We start from the raw sequence: 18,069 nt of genomic DNA, 5'->3' as shown, positions 1-18,069 counted from the left end.
TCAGAAGGTCTGGGGCTCAATCCCATTCCTCCTTCTAACTCATTAAGAGACATTGAGCAAATTGAACTCAAATTTCTGGTCAATGAGACATTGATATGATCTCCCTTATAGGAGTGTGAGTAGGATTCCTTGAGATATCCACACGGGATACATACTGTTATTCCTAGGAAACAGCAGGCACTCAATAAATGTTGCTTCTTGCTTCCCTTTCCTTACTTCTGGACATAACTCCTACCCTCTACTTACTGCGCAACCCGTAAAAGTGGCAAAGTGGGAAATTGACTTTTACCTGAAACTCTTATCTTAATATAGCAACATATTGCAAAATCAAAGTGAAACTAATATATTTACCAACTTGTGAAGATTTGAATTTTATTATCAGTTTATTTATTGCTAGAAGTCTGTTTTCCAGTCTATATGCACAGTCTATGGTTATTTTTATAAAATCAATATAATAATGAAGTAGTTATTTATAAATGATTAGTGAAATTTAAGACACAAATTCTTACATAGGTGCCCCAAATACCAATTTGACTGCCCCCCAACTGAGTTATATATCTATATTTTTACACATATGAATTTCTTCCTATGTAATCTAGTCTATCAAATTTCAAAATAAGTGAATTTGAGCAACATGATCTTTCCATTCTTTCCCCTGAAAAAGAAAGATCTCTTGGAAGCCAAGTTCCAAATTGGGGGCTCTTAGATGTTTTTGTGGGATTTGTTTGTTTGTTTTGCAGTACCAGGGATGAACCCATGGTGGTGTCCATGCTAGGCAAGTGCTCTACCACTGTGCTACATCCCGAACCCCAAACTAAGGCCTAGTGGAAAGGGAGGGGTTCTTGCCTTTGCCTTTCTCTTTTTATTCAGATTTCTTTGTTCTTTCAGGCAGACAAGTGATTTAGTTTCAAGCCCAAAGTGAGTACATATTTATAAGATAGAAGAGCAGAACTTGTGTATTCATTGTAATTTGCAAGCATTTGTTAAGTCAAATAGTCATAATTGAAAGTATTCTATCATTCCTTAAACGTGCTGGGAACAGTACTAAGCATTATATATGCACAGAGCATAAATGCTGAAATCAAAGTTTGCAGAAGATAAGTAACTTGACAGAAGCTTGTTTACAGAGGTGGGGTAAGAAACCCTGAGTGGGGCACTCCAGGGTCTCAGTTCTCACCCACCACTGCTCTAAACTATCTCGGAAAGAACATCCCAAAATATCAAGAGAGAGCAAGTGATCTGAGGTTAAATTTCAAGAAAAAAATCAGTGTTACAGTAGTAGAATAGAATCATTGTGTTTAACTGAGAGAAATCGATCACCCTCAAGGTTGAGTGCTACTTATTTTTTTTAAGCCTCAAGTTCTTGTAAAATGGGGAGACTTTGACCTCTTTCATAGAATTCTTTATGGTTTTATGGCATAATGCTCATAAACCCAAGGCACAGTGCCAGATCCATGTTAAATGTGAATGTACATGCTATTCTGATATCATTTCTTCCCTTACAAGGTGCTTTCCATATTATTCTTGCCATTACTGATCCAGCATCTTCTTATAATTCCTGGCCATTGTGCCTCAGTGATAACTGAGTACCAGAAATGGAGCTTCTTTGGAATTGCTGAGGATGGGTTGATACTTAGCATCCTCAGAGAGCTCACAGGTGTACAGAACTAAGAAGTGTGATTCATATTCCTGGTAAGCATCATAGGCTAGGCTTCCCAGATTTCCACATAGCCTGATGCAAACTGCGACCATATAGAGTGCTCTCATACAGGGATAAATAGTGCGCAATGAAAGGAAGCTGCTGTTTCTATATTTATTACTTGAGATCACTCAAATGCATTCGTGTTGCTTGCTGAACCCATTGGCTATGTGTAACAGTGTGGTGATAAGATTTGGACGATAAATATCCCCTAAAAGTCCAAGTGTTAAAGGCTTGGACCCCAGGGTGTCACTATTGAGAGGTGGTGGAACCACTAAGAGGTAAGGCCTAGTGAAAAGTCTTTAGGTCATTGGAAGCATACCCTAAGAGGGAATTGTGGAACCCCAGTCTCTTCTTTTTCCTTTCTTTTTGCTTCTTGGCTATGAGGTAAGTGGCTTTGCTCTGGTGCATGCTTTAGCCATGATGTGCTGCTTTGAAATAGGCCCCAAGCAACAGGGCCAATCAATCATGGACTAGAACCACCAAACCTATGTGCCAAGATAAACCTTATCTCTTTATAAGTTGATGATCTCAGGTATTTTGTTACACTGATGGAAAGATGATGAGCAAACACACATGGCTTTGGTAATTTATACCAGAAGTATTGGGGGTTCTGCCTATTAGATCTAGAAACATACTATATGTCATATTTAGCCACAGAGACCATTTTTAGGGTTCCAAGAAGGTGTATGAGTTGGTTTATTTCTCTGATTCTTTTCCAATGTTTCCTTGGTGACTTTTACAAAATTGCTTGAATAGATGCTGCTATGGTTTATATGTAGTTTGAATATGTTCCTTAAGAGCCACATGTTGAAGTTTCATTCTCATTAATGAGGTATGAAGCTGGTACAGAATTTATCTGACTATGAGTTTTACAAATGGGACTTTTAGGAGATGATTAAGATTAGATGAGGTCATCAGGGTGAGCTCTCATGATTTGAATGCTGGTGGCTTTATAAGGAGAGACAGACCAGAGGGTACACTTACTATCTCTGTCTCTTGCCATGTGATGCCCTGTGCCACCTTAAGTCTGCCATCAAGAAGACCATTACCAGATAGGGGCCCTTTACTTGAGATCAGAACCATGGGCCAAGATAGCACTCTTTTCTTTATAAGTTAGCTTGCTAACTTTGTTACAGTACTTCATTATAGTGTCAGAAAATGGCCTAACACATACATGTAACCCAGAACAAAGCAGGAAAATTCTTTAAGAGGCCAAAGTAAATGCATAAAATTAGTCACCAGTCAAGTGGTCTCTGCAGTCCTTAGAACACAACTATAGTATGGCATAGTATAGCATAGTCCCAGGGTGCTGGGGATTACATGACCATAGGTAAAGAGAAAGAATAAGTGCCTCCCACTGTTAGCTGTGGAACTGCTAAGCAGTTGTGCAAAACAAATATGGAAGATAAGGGGGCTGAGACTAAGGAAATGAAAGGAATAAAAAACCATATTTTTATATATGGAATAAAAAGGAATAAGAAAAACATGTTTCTTACCTTGCATTTTTTCACAAACAAACCCATAGCCTTCTTTTCCACAATCTTCAAAATACCATTTGCCAGTTAAATGAAAATTAGGATTACTTGACAGCAAGGCACAGAAAGGAATGTCTTTTTGAACTTCTGTAGTGTTATGACTTGGAATCTTTAAAAGGATATAAATGTTATAAAAATATGAAAATATAAAACATTGAAATTTGTACTTAGGAAATCAAAAGAGCATTACTCTCTTATTAACATTTCTTTCTTTCTTTCTTTTTTTTTTGGAGTACTGAGGATTGAACTCAAGGCCTTGCACATAGTAGACAAGGGCTTGACCATTGAGCGACATTCCCAGCCCCTCTTTCTTTGCATTTAATAAGTCAGTTCACAAATCACTTCATAACCTCCAAAATAAACAATAATTGTAATGAGTAAAATAATTACATTTATGAAACACATGAAAATTAGGTGAAATTACATTATTAAAAATTAATATGTTAATAATATACTAATATAAATTTAGACCTAAAAATATAGGAAGAAAAACGCTTTAGTAAGCAAGTCTTGAATGAGAGTTCTGGCTAAAATGATTTCCACAAAATAATTTTTTTTTTAAAGAGAGAATGAAGAGAGAGAGAGAGAGAGAGAGAGAGAGAGAGAGAGAGAGAGAGAGAGAATTTTAATATTTTATTTCTTAGTTTTCGGCAGACACAACATCTTTGCTTGTATGTGGTGCTGAGGATCGAACCCGGGCCGCGCGCATGCCAGACGGGCGCGCTACCGCTTGAGCCACATCCCCAGCCCCAAAATAAATCTTAAAACTTACATTTATTACATCAAATGGAGACCAGTTAGAATATGTCACAGGCTTTCCATTTAGCCATTTTTCATAATCGTTATTTTGTAACCCTATCCACACATTAGTGTTATGGCCAAAAAGATTCATAGTGATGAAAGCTGAAAGATAGGAATACATTATCTAATTTAACACCATATAAACCATTAGGGTAATCATCGAATTCTGTTTATAACTGTAATTATATTTAAATGACAGTGAAACTTAATTATGAATCAATTGTAGGAATGTGTTACTTTGTCCTTGTTAAGGTAATGGAGTTTTTTTCTGCACTTTTGTTTGAGTTTAAATTGACAGAAATTAGCTGGATAACAAGAAATTTTATCATATCATTAACAAAACAATTTCCAGTGCTCATTCAATGCCTTTTTAAACAAAAGAGGATTTATCTATTGTAGTTAAGCTACAGTATATACTTACCTAAATATCAAATAAAAGTGTGTAGTTAAATCTAAAGGGATCTAAAAATCATACTGTGCAATTATAGTAGACTATACTTGAGATAATTTTAGCCATTTTGAAATGCAGATCTTATTCTTTCTATTACCTTCAAAACTCAGCAGCTTATGATTAATGCAGTATGCAGACATATATAGATGTCATGACATAAAGCTTACTGGGTAAACTGAAAATTTGTGTCTCATGAGTACAATGTTTTAAATGTTGATTTGGAAATGTTTTGGAACATTTTAATTAATACCTGAATAAAAATGATTATTTTGGCCTGGCTGCACCCTGAATACTCTACCTTGTTCCACCTCACTTTCAATGGCAACCAGTGTCTCCCCTGTTTCAATGCAGAAATCTTGAGCACCCATCCAGTTCTTCAGATCACTTCAGTCTTTGGGGATCCTCACCAAAAAGCACTATCAAAAAACACCAAAACAAAGTGCTCATTTCTGTAGTTTTATAAGTGAATTAAAAATTTCCCATAGATCAACCTTGAAAATTACTTAGGCAGAAAGAACTCATTCTTCTTTCAGTTGCTCCAAAGACATTAAAGTTACCATCATATACACCTTAAAAGTAAAGAATAAGTCTTGTTCCTCTTGTGGCCAATGCCTGTGTTGACATCAGACAGATAAGAAACAAGGATGTGTTTTGTCATGTGGGATGTCAGAGCAGTGGCCATGGATCCTCAAGAGGAGCCAGTTTGCTCACAAAGTTTGCAGTGGCAGATTTAATCTAATAAAAGAAGTCTGTGAGTGGAAAAGAACAGCTTAGCTTGAATTGATTTCCAAGCATCCTTCCTCACTTTGAGTGAGAAAGGAATATGGGGAGATGGAGCCACATCAGGTGTTTCAATTTACCACATATTTAGAGTCAGCCATTAGGTCAGTAAGTCCATCAGAAAAGCCAGAAAAGGAAAAAAAAATAAAATGAGCCAATGGGAGGACAAGCTAGGGTGGAACTAAGGTCACCCAGGAAAAGTAGAAACAAAGGAAGGCCTGCCATCAGTGTTAAATGGAACACAGAAAGGATATGGGATTTGGCACTGAGAGTTCATGTCTCTATCATGGTGGAGGCTTCTTATTATGGGATGGGTAAGAAATGGAGGACTGGCCTGACTGAAGATAAGCTTTTCTTCCCCACCGCCACCCCTAAAGCTCAATGAAATTTAAAATGTTGGTAGGACTAACTGGGCTTAGGTGAGAGGTAGACACAGAAGAGAAAGGTTATAACGGAAAAGGCAAAGTTCCAGAGAAGTCAGGAGAGACTTTATGCAAAGCACAGTCCATCTAGAATTTCCTGAGAATTCCTCTCTCATGCTCAATTTGCTTATAAATGAACATAGCAACCCTAGTCTTTAGATAGGTCAGATTCCAAGATCTTGTTACAGAGACATTTCCAGTTACAGGATGATGTCACATTATGTAGAAATCCGACTTGAGGGAGCAATCTTCCTATCTTGCCTTAGAACGACGTCCATCCTTTCCCATCATTCTTCTAAATTCATCATTTCCCACTGCTTCCCCACCATCATATACACCTTAAAAGTGAAGAGTAAGTCTTGTTCTTTTTGTCAAATCAGGGGAATGTGACTAATAAATATTTATTGAAAAAAAAATTAGACAACAGATCCTAAAATGGTTGTCAAATGACATCCTCAGTCATTCTAGATTGAGCCCAGTGGTTCTCAAACAGTTTAGCCCCTCAGGGATCATGTGACAATGTCTGAGGGTTGCCATTGACGTTGGCCGTGGAGACCAGGACAGAAGCTCCACCCTGCAAGGTTCAGAACAAGTCACTAGTCTGCAGCCAAGAACTGCCCAGCTCAAAGTGTCAATCATAGGAGATCATCCTTTCAAAACTCAGTTCTGACATATCATTATTTTTTTGTTGCTGTTCTTTTAGTTATACATGACAGCAGAGTGTGTTTTGACACATTGTACATACATGGAGTATAGCTTGTTCTCCTGGTTATACGTGATGTGGAGTTACACTGTTTGTGTATTCATGTATGAACATAGGAAAGTAACTGGACATGTCCTCCTCCTCCTCCTTCTCCTCCTCCTCCTCCACCTCCTCCTCCTCCTCCTCCTCCTCTTTAATATTTTTTATTTTTGATGGACACAATGCTTTATTTTATTTATTTATTTTTATGTGATGCTGAGGATAGAGCCCAGTGCCTCACATGTGCGAGGCAAGCGCTGTACCGCTGAGCCACTAACCCAGCCTGGACATGTCATTCCTGAGTTTACGCTCCTCAAAGGGTTTTCATTGCTTTTAGGATAAAAACCAGAACCCCTGATCTGGCCTGAAGTTGACTTACCAACCAAAGGAGGAAGTGTATTTTCAATTCTTCTGCTTCTCTTTCCCTTGTTTGCTTCACAAAGAAACTGAATTGGCTATAAGGAGTTTAATTTTATAACAACTATCCTTTTATCTATTTCTTTTCATTCTGCCTCTTTCTTCTAATTAAAAATTCCGAAGAGTGGCACACACTAATTATTGGGAAGTCTTATCACTTAATGTGAATTCACCTTGTGTTCAGATAGTCACACTAATGAACCATTCACAAATACCAAGGAACTTCATTGGTTCTGTTAGCACATTAAATCTCTCCAGAAAAACACTCCGTCCTCGCTCCCCACATGCTGGCCTCAGCCAGGATTAACTAGCTCGGCAGTGTGGAGTGTGGCCTCCCCTTTCCCACAACTTCATTGTTTCTGAAAATATAACATATTTACTAACACTCTCTGAAATGGTGTTGTTAATAATTAAAGCACAGCAGTAAGAGGCAGTACAACATCCTTAACATTGTTTACTGACTCATTTGCAAAATATGATCATCTCGTATAATGCATCGCTTGTATATTGCTGTGAATTAAGGAGGTGCTATTGTATTCCCTACAAGTTTCACATATAAGATTATTTTATTCATTTATTTTTGGTCTCAAAATTGTTTATAACTCAACATTTGGAAATGGAATTCTTTGACACTGGGTGGTTCCCCAGTGTTCCTGCTGACAACTGAATGGCACAGTCAGCACACAGTAAGCCTGGGCCCTCATAGGCATTTCACCAGCCCTCCTGCACTACCATTTGGAATTTCTGTTTTACAAAGCACTCCCCCTTCTCCTACCCCTACTACCCCATGATCTTGGCTACCACCCTCTTAGCACAAGTTACTAATTTTGCCTGTACTATTGCAATGGCTATCTAACTGTTCTCACCCTGCCTGCCTCTAATCTATCCTTGGCTTAAAAGTATCACTGTAGCTAGAGTGATACTTGTAAGAATTTGGTCCTGGTTATGACCCTCTTTAGTTAAAAACCTTTCAGGATTTTCTCATTCCTTTTAGGATAAAACCAGAAACTCTACTACAATGATATCACTTGCCTACTTCTTTTGTCTCATCTTCTATTAGCCTAGTTCTTTAGTTTCTTAACTGTTACATTTCCCCTCACCATAGGACCTTTAACACATGCTACTTTTAATGATCTTTATCTTATGACCACCTTGGTCAGGGCCTCCTATGACATACTTTTAAAAAACTGCATGACTTTATCACATACATCATGGTTTTAAATTATATAGTAATTTTCCTGGCTGCTTATTAAAGTTTATTCTCCCTCTTGTCTGTAAACTCCAAAAGAGAAAACATTGTGTCCTGTTTTTGAATTCTCACTATGCAACATAGTTAAGTGAAGGAATGGATAAAGTGGAAAGTGGGGACATGGAAAATGTTAACCCCCAATCCAATGTGCCCCAGGAGGAGGGAGGGAAGAAGGAGGTATAACATTGATCCTTCCTCAGTAAATCCTTTCCCAGTGACAAGACAATCCCCGGGAAGGAGACATACATCAATCCTAAAAGGGCAGTACCTAGAAAGAGGATAAATGTTGATCCTTTCCCAGTAAATTCTTTTTCAATGACAGCAAAGTTACACATTAATCCTGTCCCAGTCACAATACAATGACCCCCAGAGGACAAGATAAGCATTGGGCACTAAGCTCTAAACCTTCCATCCTTGCTCAGTAAAACAAGTCTCAAGGGCTGGGGTTGTGGCTCGGAGGTGGAATGCTCACCTAGCAAGTGTGGGGCACTGGGTTTAGATCCTCAACACCACATAAAAATAAAGATGTGTGTCCACCTATAACTAAAAAATAAATATTAAAAAAGTCTCAAATTTTTACAATCTCTTTCCTGAATGCCCCAATTGACAAGTCACCTCTCAGTGTAACCTGTAAAACCCCAAACCCCTTCTATAACTGGTGACCATTTTCTACCCAGAAAGTGAGTATCTCTAGGATATACTTATACAGTCATTATCACCCAGTTGTGAAAAACTAATAATCACATACAGGAATGAACCAGAAATGGATGAACAATCCAAATATAAGAGCTAAACCCATAAAGCACTTAGAAGAAAACAGAGGTAAATCTTCATGCATTGGATTTGGCAGTGGATTCTTAGGTATGATACCAAAACACAAACAATGAAAGAAAAAATAGATAATTGAGTTTCATTAAAATTACAAACTTTTGTGCATCAAAGGAAATTGTACAGTTAAAAGACAATCTAATGAATAAGGGAAATATTTGATAGGAATTTAGTATATAGAATATATTCAGAATTCTTATAACTCAACAATAAAAAGACAAGTAACCCAATTAAAAAATGGACAAATAACTTGAATAGACATCTTTTCCAAATGAAGATAAACAAATGGCCAATAAGTACTTGAAAAGACCTAAACATCATTAGCCAATAGGGAAATGCAAATCAGAACCACAATGAGATAACACCTCAGGTGGACTAGAATGCCTACACTCAAAAATGATAATAACAAGTGTTGACAAGAATGGAGAAAAAGAATGGGGAAAAATATAAACCCTCATACCCTGTTAGCAGAATTGTAAAATGGCTTAGTTGTTGTGGCAAACCATTTGTTCCTTAAAAAGCTAAACAAAGGATTACCATATGAACCAGCAATTCTACTCCTAGGTATATCTCCACAAGAATTGAAAATAGGAACTTAGAAATGTACATATCAATGTTCATTGCAGCATTAGCTGCAGTAGTTAAAAGGTGGAAATAACCAAAGTGCCCATCCACAAATGAATGGATATACAAAAATATGGTAATTCATAGAATATGAAATGGAGTATTATTCAAAAAGAGGCAGTTTTGATATATGCTAAAACATAGATGAAGCTTGAGAACACCATGCTACATGAAATAAGCCAGACAACACTGGGTGAGTTCACTTAAATGAAATATCTAGAAGAAGCAAATTCACAGAGATAGAAAATAGATTAGAGAGAATGGGTATGGTGGCACACACAATGAAAATACTTTAAAAACCAATTGCCAAACATTTTAGTGAAAGACTTAGTAACACTCAGTGTCTTATTGAATATAAGTGATACAATTTTCATAATGGAATGTAAAATTTACGACTGGTAGAAAGAGTCTATAGCTTGAGAAAATGGGAAATAACAGAAAATACTAGCTACTAAAAATAGTATACCTCAATGCTACAGTAATGTGTACTCTAGAAAATATTGCATAGTGCCACCAGGCCAACTTTATCATGGGGCTAAGCTGATGTAGCAATTATTTTTATTATTTATATTATTATAATTGAAGGCTTTATTTTTTAAAAACAGTTTTAGTTTTGGAGCAAAATTAATAGGAAAGGCACAGAGATTTCCCCATAATATCCTCAGTTCTGCACATGCAGAGCCTCCCCCATGATCATGGTCCCCCACTAGCGAGGCACATTTGTTACAATTGATGAACCTACACTGACCTGTAATTATCACCCAAAGTCCATAGTTTTCATTAGGGGGTTATTCCTGGTGTTGTACATTGAATAAGTTTGGACCAATGTATAACAAGGTGTATTCCCCTATGGAATGTCATATAGAGTATTCCAGAGCCTAAAACATCCTCTGTGCTAAGCCTGTTCATATTTTCCTCTCCCCTCAACCCTTAATTTTTTTTTTTTTTGTGGTGCTGGGGATTAGAACCCGGGATCTTGTACATGCAAGGCAAGCACTCTACCAACTGAGCTATTTCCCTAGCCCTCAACCCTTGATTTTTAAGTTGTCTTTATATAGTTTACCTTTTCTAGAATGTCATGTAGTGGGAATAATATAGCATTGGAGTACTTTCAGATTGGCTTCTTTTACTTAATAATATGCATTTAAGGTTTTTTTTCATGTTTTTTCATAGCTCCATAGCTTGTTTCTTTTTTTCTTTTTTTTTATTAGTTGTTCAAGACAATACAATGATCTTGACACTTCAGCACTGAATGATACTGCATTGTCTGGATATATCAGAGTTCTTATTTGTCCTTTCAGTTACTTCAGGACATTTTGGTTGCTAAATTTTAGTAATTATGAATAAAACTGCTTTATCCACAAGCAAGACTTCACACAGATGTTGTTTTCAACTTCCTTAGATAATTGTCCAGGAGTGTGATTGTGGAATGTATGGTAAGAGTATAATTAGTTTTGTAAGAACATTCCTACTATTTTCCACCAGGGCTCTACCCTTTTGCATTTCCAACAGGAATGAATGAGAATTCTGGTTGCTTCATCTCCTCATCAGCATCTGATGGTGTCAGTGTACTAGGTTTTGGCCATTCTAACAGAAAGGCAGTGTGTTCCATCATCATTTGCAATGCAGTCCTTAAGTTCTAATATGAAGTAGATGGTGTAGGAAAGAGTAGGACTGCCAGATTCAGGACAGAAAATGTGAGGTTGATTTTCAGTCTAATGCCTGTTTACTGTGAATATTTAGAAAGGTAACACAATTATTCAATATGCAAATTTTTAATAGTAATTCTGTATCTTTTAAAAGTTCAATAGGAAGGAGAAATGCATATGAAATCATTCAACAAAGTCAGGTGGAAGGAACCTAAATGTCTACCAATGGATGATGAATGGATAAACAAAATGTGGTATTTACATACAATGGAATATTATCCAGACTTAAAAAGTAAGGAAATTGTGTCACATGTTACAGCATGAACAAAACTTGAAGACATTATGCTAAGTGAAATATGCAAGTTACAAAACAAATATTGTATGCTTCCACTTATTTGAGGTATCTAAAATGGTCAAATCTATAGATTATAGAGCAGAATGGTGGTTGTCTGGGGCCAGGGTGGTGTGGGGAAAAAGAATAGGAAGTTATTGTTTAATGGGTGTAGAGTTTCAGTTCTACAGGATCAAAAGAATTTGGAGATTCCTTGCACAACAATGTGAACGTACTTAACACCAGTGAACTGTTTACTGGTTTTTAAAATGGCAAATTTGGTGTTATATGTATTTTACCACAGAATAAAAAAAATTAAAATTAAGTCAGTGTCAAATATATAGAGGGTGCTCAATAATTGTGTAGAAAATCCAAGTGACTTCATTTCATGTATTAACAATGAGAGGAAAATCACAAAGAAGGAGAAAATGCCCTGCCAACATAATGGAACACTCAGATTGAAAATTGGCTGTCCACAATTGAAGACCAATTCCATATTAGCATATAAAATTATGACACAGTTTGGGTTTTTTAATTCTCTAGGAGTTAAACAATTAAAATTTGGGATGCATTTTAATTACTTCCACCTAAGGCCTATAAAGTTTTTTTATTACAAAACATAAGGAGTGGAAGGAAAGTCTAGGCCTTAATTGAAGGCAGTATCAGAAATAATAAATCTGGTTTACAATATCCCCACTGGCGATTTTTTTTTCTTAAATTCAATTCTGCATGGAAGCATCAGCTTTATGAGGCTCAAGATGACATTGACCAAGCTTAGTTATTAGTTCATCAATTTGCAGGTGCATAGAGCTCTTTGCTGATTCCAGGCAGGGAAGACACAAAAGGAGAAGACCGAGTCTGGGTCCTCTGGAGTTCACAGCTCATTTGGAGCAGAGCCTAGACACATAGGCGAGCAGGCACATGTGCACACATACATTTGCACACACATACACACTGAATATGCACACATACACACTTGCACACACAATACACACACCACACATGCACAAACATGCATCACACCTGATGAAACATTCAATACAGTGAAGGGCTGTGCCAAAAATAAGAACCAAACTGAGCATTCAATGAGGAGTGGTGTCAAGACTGTTTTTGTCAAAGTCTTTTTAGTTGCAAAAGATCTGTTCCTATGTGGAGAACTTCTCCAATCTCTTGAAACTTGGACAAAAGCAGTCTAGATCTGATGGATAACTCATGGCTTTTTAAAGTCACCCCAAATTTTTGAATACTTTCTAAAGTGAAAAGCTACAACAGAGGCAGCTCATTGAAAACAATTTTACCTTAGAGTTAAAATATAGCCATCCTTTGGGACACATTCCATGTTCTTTTGGTATCTCTTTCTTCTTCTCAATGATCCAAAACTTGGTTCGCTTACAAATTCTAGGCATAGAGACTGAACAGTCTGCACTGCCCCAGAGTCCTGGAGGAGAGAGTGGGTTAGAAATGGCTCAGAAACAGTGGTGACTCTTTGTAGGTATCCTCCATGCTATGCAACTGCTATGGTTTTCCAAAATTTATTACTTTAAATATAGAAATGAAATTAAATTTAATTACTGACTGTAGTGACACCAGCTATCTGGGAAAGGTGCTAAATCAGTAATTCTTAAGAATGTAAATTTTTAATGCAAAAAATAAATAAATAAGTAAATGAAAGTAACTCAACTAAAATCCCAGAATTGATTAAAGTTCTAAGAATATTTGACTTGGGTAGAATAATATTAATAGAGTAATATTTTTGTTTCCAGATATATAGCTTCAATGATCAGAAAAAAAGGTTCCAAAACAACAGATGATCATTTCCACTTTATTATTATTATTATTTTTAGAAAATTCAGGTTGAACATCCTCAATCCAAAAATCTGAAATCTAAAACTTTTTAAGCACTGCAATAATGCTCAATAAGTTTCATATTTTGAAGAATTTCAGATTTCAGAATTTTGATTTAGGGATGTTCACCTGGCATAACCTATTCAAATAACCCAAATCCATAAAACCCTGAAATCTTAAATACTTCTGGTCCCAAGCATTACCTGTAAGGGTGCTCAACCTGTATAATAATTTAGAAAAATTAATTTAGGAACTTCTAAGAAATTAGTAGTTCTCTAGTATTGACCCTTCACAAAATCAGACTCATATAAACATGTCCACTGCAAGATACATCCTCAAGTCCTTAGCTTCCTGAAAACTGATTTTAATTGTAGAAGAGTTGTTTTCAGAATATAGAGTGCATTTCATTAGCATTCAAGTAATAAATTCTAGAACAGGGCAGAATGCATGAAAATTGTAAGGGCAAGTTCAGGAGTCTAGTATCAGAAATATGAGCCAAAAAGATGCTGGCTTTAAAGTAGGGGCTGGAATGCTATTTTCAATGCAGATGAGCTGCTTGTTTCCCAGACTCAAAAAAATAGCCCTTTTCTGTAGGCTATTGTGACACCTGCTGGCAAAAGCAAGCTGATTAACCACACTGTTGTTTTCTTTTCCTAACTCTCTGCAGAGGCCCTCCCACTCAGGTTTGCTTTCCCTCTCCTGACACGGGTCCCAGGTTAGTTATGAATCTGTTAGATTCCAGGATATTGTGATCTTTAATTAGAAAGTGTGGGAGGATACAGTGGACAAGCAACCCCAAAAGCTCTGTGCTGATGAAAATAAAGCAGACTTCAGCATCAGTGTGCTTTTAAACCCAATTTGTAAACCCTTGCTCTCACAAAGTAGGCTTAGTCAATGCCAGGTATTTAAAGAAAAGAAAAAAAAGCAAAAGAATGCCGAATTGAATCAAAATGTTTGCTAGGGAAAATAGAAGTAAATTTCATAGAGGTTCAAGTTCTGAATATCTTTAGATTGGATACAAGAAATAGAAAAAACATGGTTCTACATTGAAATTTCATAGAGAAAACAGATTTGTCAGGCACTTTTTTTAGCAGTCTCAATGGGCCCATTTTTGTGCTGTTTTGGCTCATGAGGAGGAACTTATCTAGATGTACATTATTTTCAAGGACACAAGTACATGGATTAAATGGAAGGAATGTCATTAAGCCTTAAGATTATGACATTAAACACAGTCAACGGAAAAGTCACCAAACTCCTCACTGAACTGATATAATAAAAAAGGAGATTTCAAGCCTCCAGAAAAGTCTGTAGTATAAACTGAATCAAGAATAAATACAATAACCTGTTATGGAAGAAATGAAGCCAAATCTCTGGCTCTGATTATTCACAGATCTTTCTCTTTCTTTGTCCCAATTCTGGTATGTTATTGGTGATCCATCTCTCCAACTGTAGGAAAATTAAAATCTTTAAGGGCCTTTCATTTTACATCTTTAAGTATCATTAAGCTTTAAACAGTATTAACTCTTAACACCATTCTGGAGTTCTGGGGCATGGATTAAAGGTATAATATTTTGTGAAACTCAGAAAAATACTATTATACAGCAAAGCACTTATAGTTAACAATATTGTATCACATAAATATTTTCTAAGAGGGTAGATTTTATTTTAACTGTTCTTATCACAAAAATAAGCAAAGAAATAGGGCAAGACAAAACTTTTTAAGGTGTGAATATGTTTATGGCATAGAATGGGGTAATGTTTTCATGGGTGTAGACTTCAGAAAATATGTCGTTGTCTAGGGAAATGAAAATTTATAAGTTAAAGATAATGTTTGAAGGTTGTTTAACAAATTGATTGCTAAAATATAGTCTAATCATTTTTTACATAAAACTTGTCAAACAAAATTAAGTGCAAATTAATCTAGGTTCATACTGAAATTCATCATTGGCTCTTTCTTCTTGAAGTCCAATCCACCAATTTGCACCATACTTTGATAGCTATTGAAAACAACAACAACAACAAAAATAAAATAAAATAAAGAAACTGTCAGCATTTATTCTTCTTGTTTTCCCTTTTCACCATTAAGATTAATGGAGTTATGGCTAATAGCTTTCTAATCTTGAATACTTCACCCAATTATCTAAGAAAGAGGAACTAAGGCCTAGGATCTTGAGAAAGCCTGAAACTTTATTATTCTAAAATATTCTCCCTTTATTATGAAGGAAAATTGGAATCAAATACTGAAATCACTTTAGTTCCATACAACATGGAAACTAAATTTTCTAACTCTGTAAAAGGGATTTAAAGAGTTTTTAAAAAGTAAAATAGAAGATGGATTCTTTTTCTGACTAAAAAATTAGTGTTGTTTTCCTCTCAGTGAATTATAGAAGTTCATTGCAGATGTCACATTTATTTGAAAAACAATTCAAGATACAAAGACATCAATAGAATAAAGATTTTGAATTTTAGGTGTTAGTCTGATTGTTAAGCTTTAAACAGTAATAGCATTCAAATAGAGAGATAGAATACAGGACAAAAGAATACTACAGAATTCCAGTGTCTGACAAGTAGAAAATTATCTTTATATGTTTTATTAATTTTATACCAGTTGTAATCCTTCAGTCTTAAGCACAAAAAGTATAAAGTTGAAATATAATCTACATGCATGTGTGTATGCACACATAAACACACATTACAGGTGATGTAATAATGGACTCATGACCTAGGGAATTATAATTTCTTCTTTATCCATAAGAGAGAAGGAGGGAGTTTCTCTGAGATCTCTGAGTCAGTATTTTTTATGATGTATGAATTGTATGTTTGTGTTGAATTGGAACTTAATTTTCTATGCTAAAATCTGTTAATTTGAAGATATATATATTTAAGTCTGCACTTGTTTCTTTTGTAAAGATGGAAATAAATTTTAAGATCTATTATATTTCCACATGAATTTCAGGTCATCATACAACAAAACCTAATAGCTTGCTAACATTCCAGTTTGTAAACAGGTATTCTTACTCCTTAAACAGTGTGGCTGTCTGCCACATCAGCAATTTGAGAATAATGCAAGGTGGAACAATTGTAATTTTGGATCCCTGAGGTGTCGTTTCGTGGACATGTTCCTACATGCTGAATTTAGATTCTCATTGTCAGACTTGGGAATGGGTCCATTGAGACTGCCTGGGAACTTAGTGGGAGAACCACAACAATTTCATTCCATCTAAAGAGGACTCCTGTGCCACGATAGTGCAAATCATAGCCTGATTGTTCACTCCCCCAATTAAGGATCTCTAAAGGGAAATGGTAACTATTGCATCTTAAGAGGCATATTGATTACCACCTCAATTATGGTACAGTCATCTCCCACATAGCCCATCATGACCTGTTGTGATAAGGCACAAAGCTTCACAGGACAAGCTAGAAGATACCCAGACAGAAAAATCCCTGTGAAAAATGGATCTTTTGCATTTAAGCTTAGGTACAAGATCACAACAATAGAAACATTATTAATAAATGTGATATGATCATGAATTTTATAAAATCAATTGTGTTTTGTTGTACCTAGGTAACATCATATGGGAAGAGCTTACCAAAAAGATATAAAATACAACAGTCAATATATTTAATTTACTAAACTATATAAAGAGGAACAGCCTGTCACCTTTTAAAACATTTCCATAGAAAATGGCAAAAACCAAGTTACCTTAAGGGCTTAAAATTATATTTTGGAGGAGGACTAATGGATTTGATATATATTTGTAGGTATTTAGAAATAAAATATAAAAATAATGATAATAGGGGCTGGGGCTGGGGCTCAGCAGTAGCTCACTTGGCTGGCACGTGTGAGGCACTGGGTTCAATTCTCAGCACCACATATAAATAAATAAAAATAAATAAAGATCTATCAACAACTAAAAAAATAAAAAAAAATAATGGTAATAAGTTGTTTTCATTTTGAAATGCAAATATTATGTAATATAATATAAAATGCGAATTTTGTGTTAATAATATAAAATATAATACAGCTAAGTGAACTGATGATAGGTGTTCATATCTAACAACTCTTAAGTGCTTTTTACCGAAGGCATTATCTAATTATCAAGAATACTCAACAAAGAAATACTCAAAATTCACTCTGATGGTGTCTGTGGCCTTCTATTATTCAAAACTTCAGGGAGAAAGCACTGGCTAATTTCTTCCACAAGATGGAAAGATTTGTTAAAAAATTTTTTTTCCTTCAGATTTTAAAAATTGTATCCAGGTTTTCGGTACATAATTCTTTTATACTCCAACTAAACCTTTTTTTCTTTGCTATTCTAATAATAACTATTCATGGGGAGGGAAGCTATATAAAACACATTCACAATTTTTAAAAAGCATTTAGTTATTTATGACAGTTTTTCCTACATTTATAAGATGGATGTGCCACAGAAGCAAGTGGCATGACCTCTATGAGTTTGGCTCTTCATTCTTTTTTTTTTTGATTTTTTTTTAATTAATTTTTATTGTAGGTTGTTCAAAACATTACATAGTTCTTGATATATCATATTTCACACTTTGATTCAAGTGGGATATGAACTCCCATTTTTACCCCATATACAGATTGCAGAATCACTTCAGTTGCACAACCATTGATTTACATATTGCCATTCTGGAGTCTGTTGTATTCTGCTGCCTTTCCTATCCTCTACTA

At 35.6% G+C, this 18,069-nt stretch overlaps 1 protein-coding gene across 1 annotated transcript in view; it reads right to left on the bottom strand.

Moving 5' to 3' along the window:
* LOC143389219 (secretory phospholipase A2 receptor-like) overlaps positions 1-18,069 on the bottom strand; it is a 90,138-nt gene that overhangs the window by 31,057 nt on the left and 41,012 nt on the right. Inside the window, 6 exon segments of the mRNA XM_077108513.1 lie at positions 3,199-3,346; positions 4,010-4,140; positions 4,788-4,905; positions 12,830-12,969; positions 14,719-14,822; positions 15,309-15,373. Coding sequence (XP_076964628.1) covers positions 3,199-3,346; positions 4,010-4,140; positions 4,788-4,905; positions 12,830-12,969; positions 14,719-14,822; positions 15,309-15,373 — 706 coding nt within the window.

This window comes from Callospermophilus lateralis, unplaced genomic scaffold (assembly GCF_048772815.1).
Source record: "Callospermophilus lateralis isolate mCalLat2 unplaced genomic scaffold, mCalLat2.hap1 Scaffold_86, whole genome shotgun sequence".
Classification (NCBI taxonomy): Eukaryota; Metazoa; Chordata; class Mammalia; order Rodentia; family Sciuridae; genus Callospermophilus; species Callospermophilus lateralis.
Note: the sequence above shows the minus strand (reverse complement) of the source record. Positions and strands in the feature narration are given on the sequence as shown.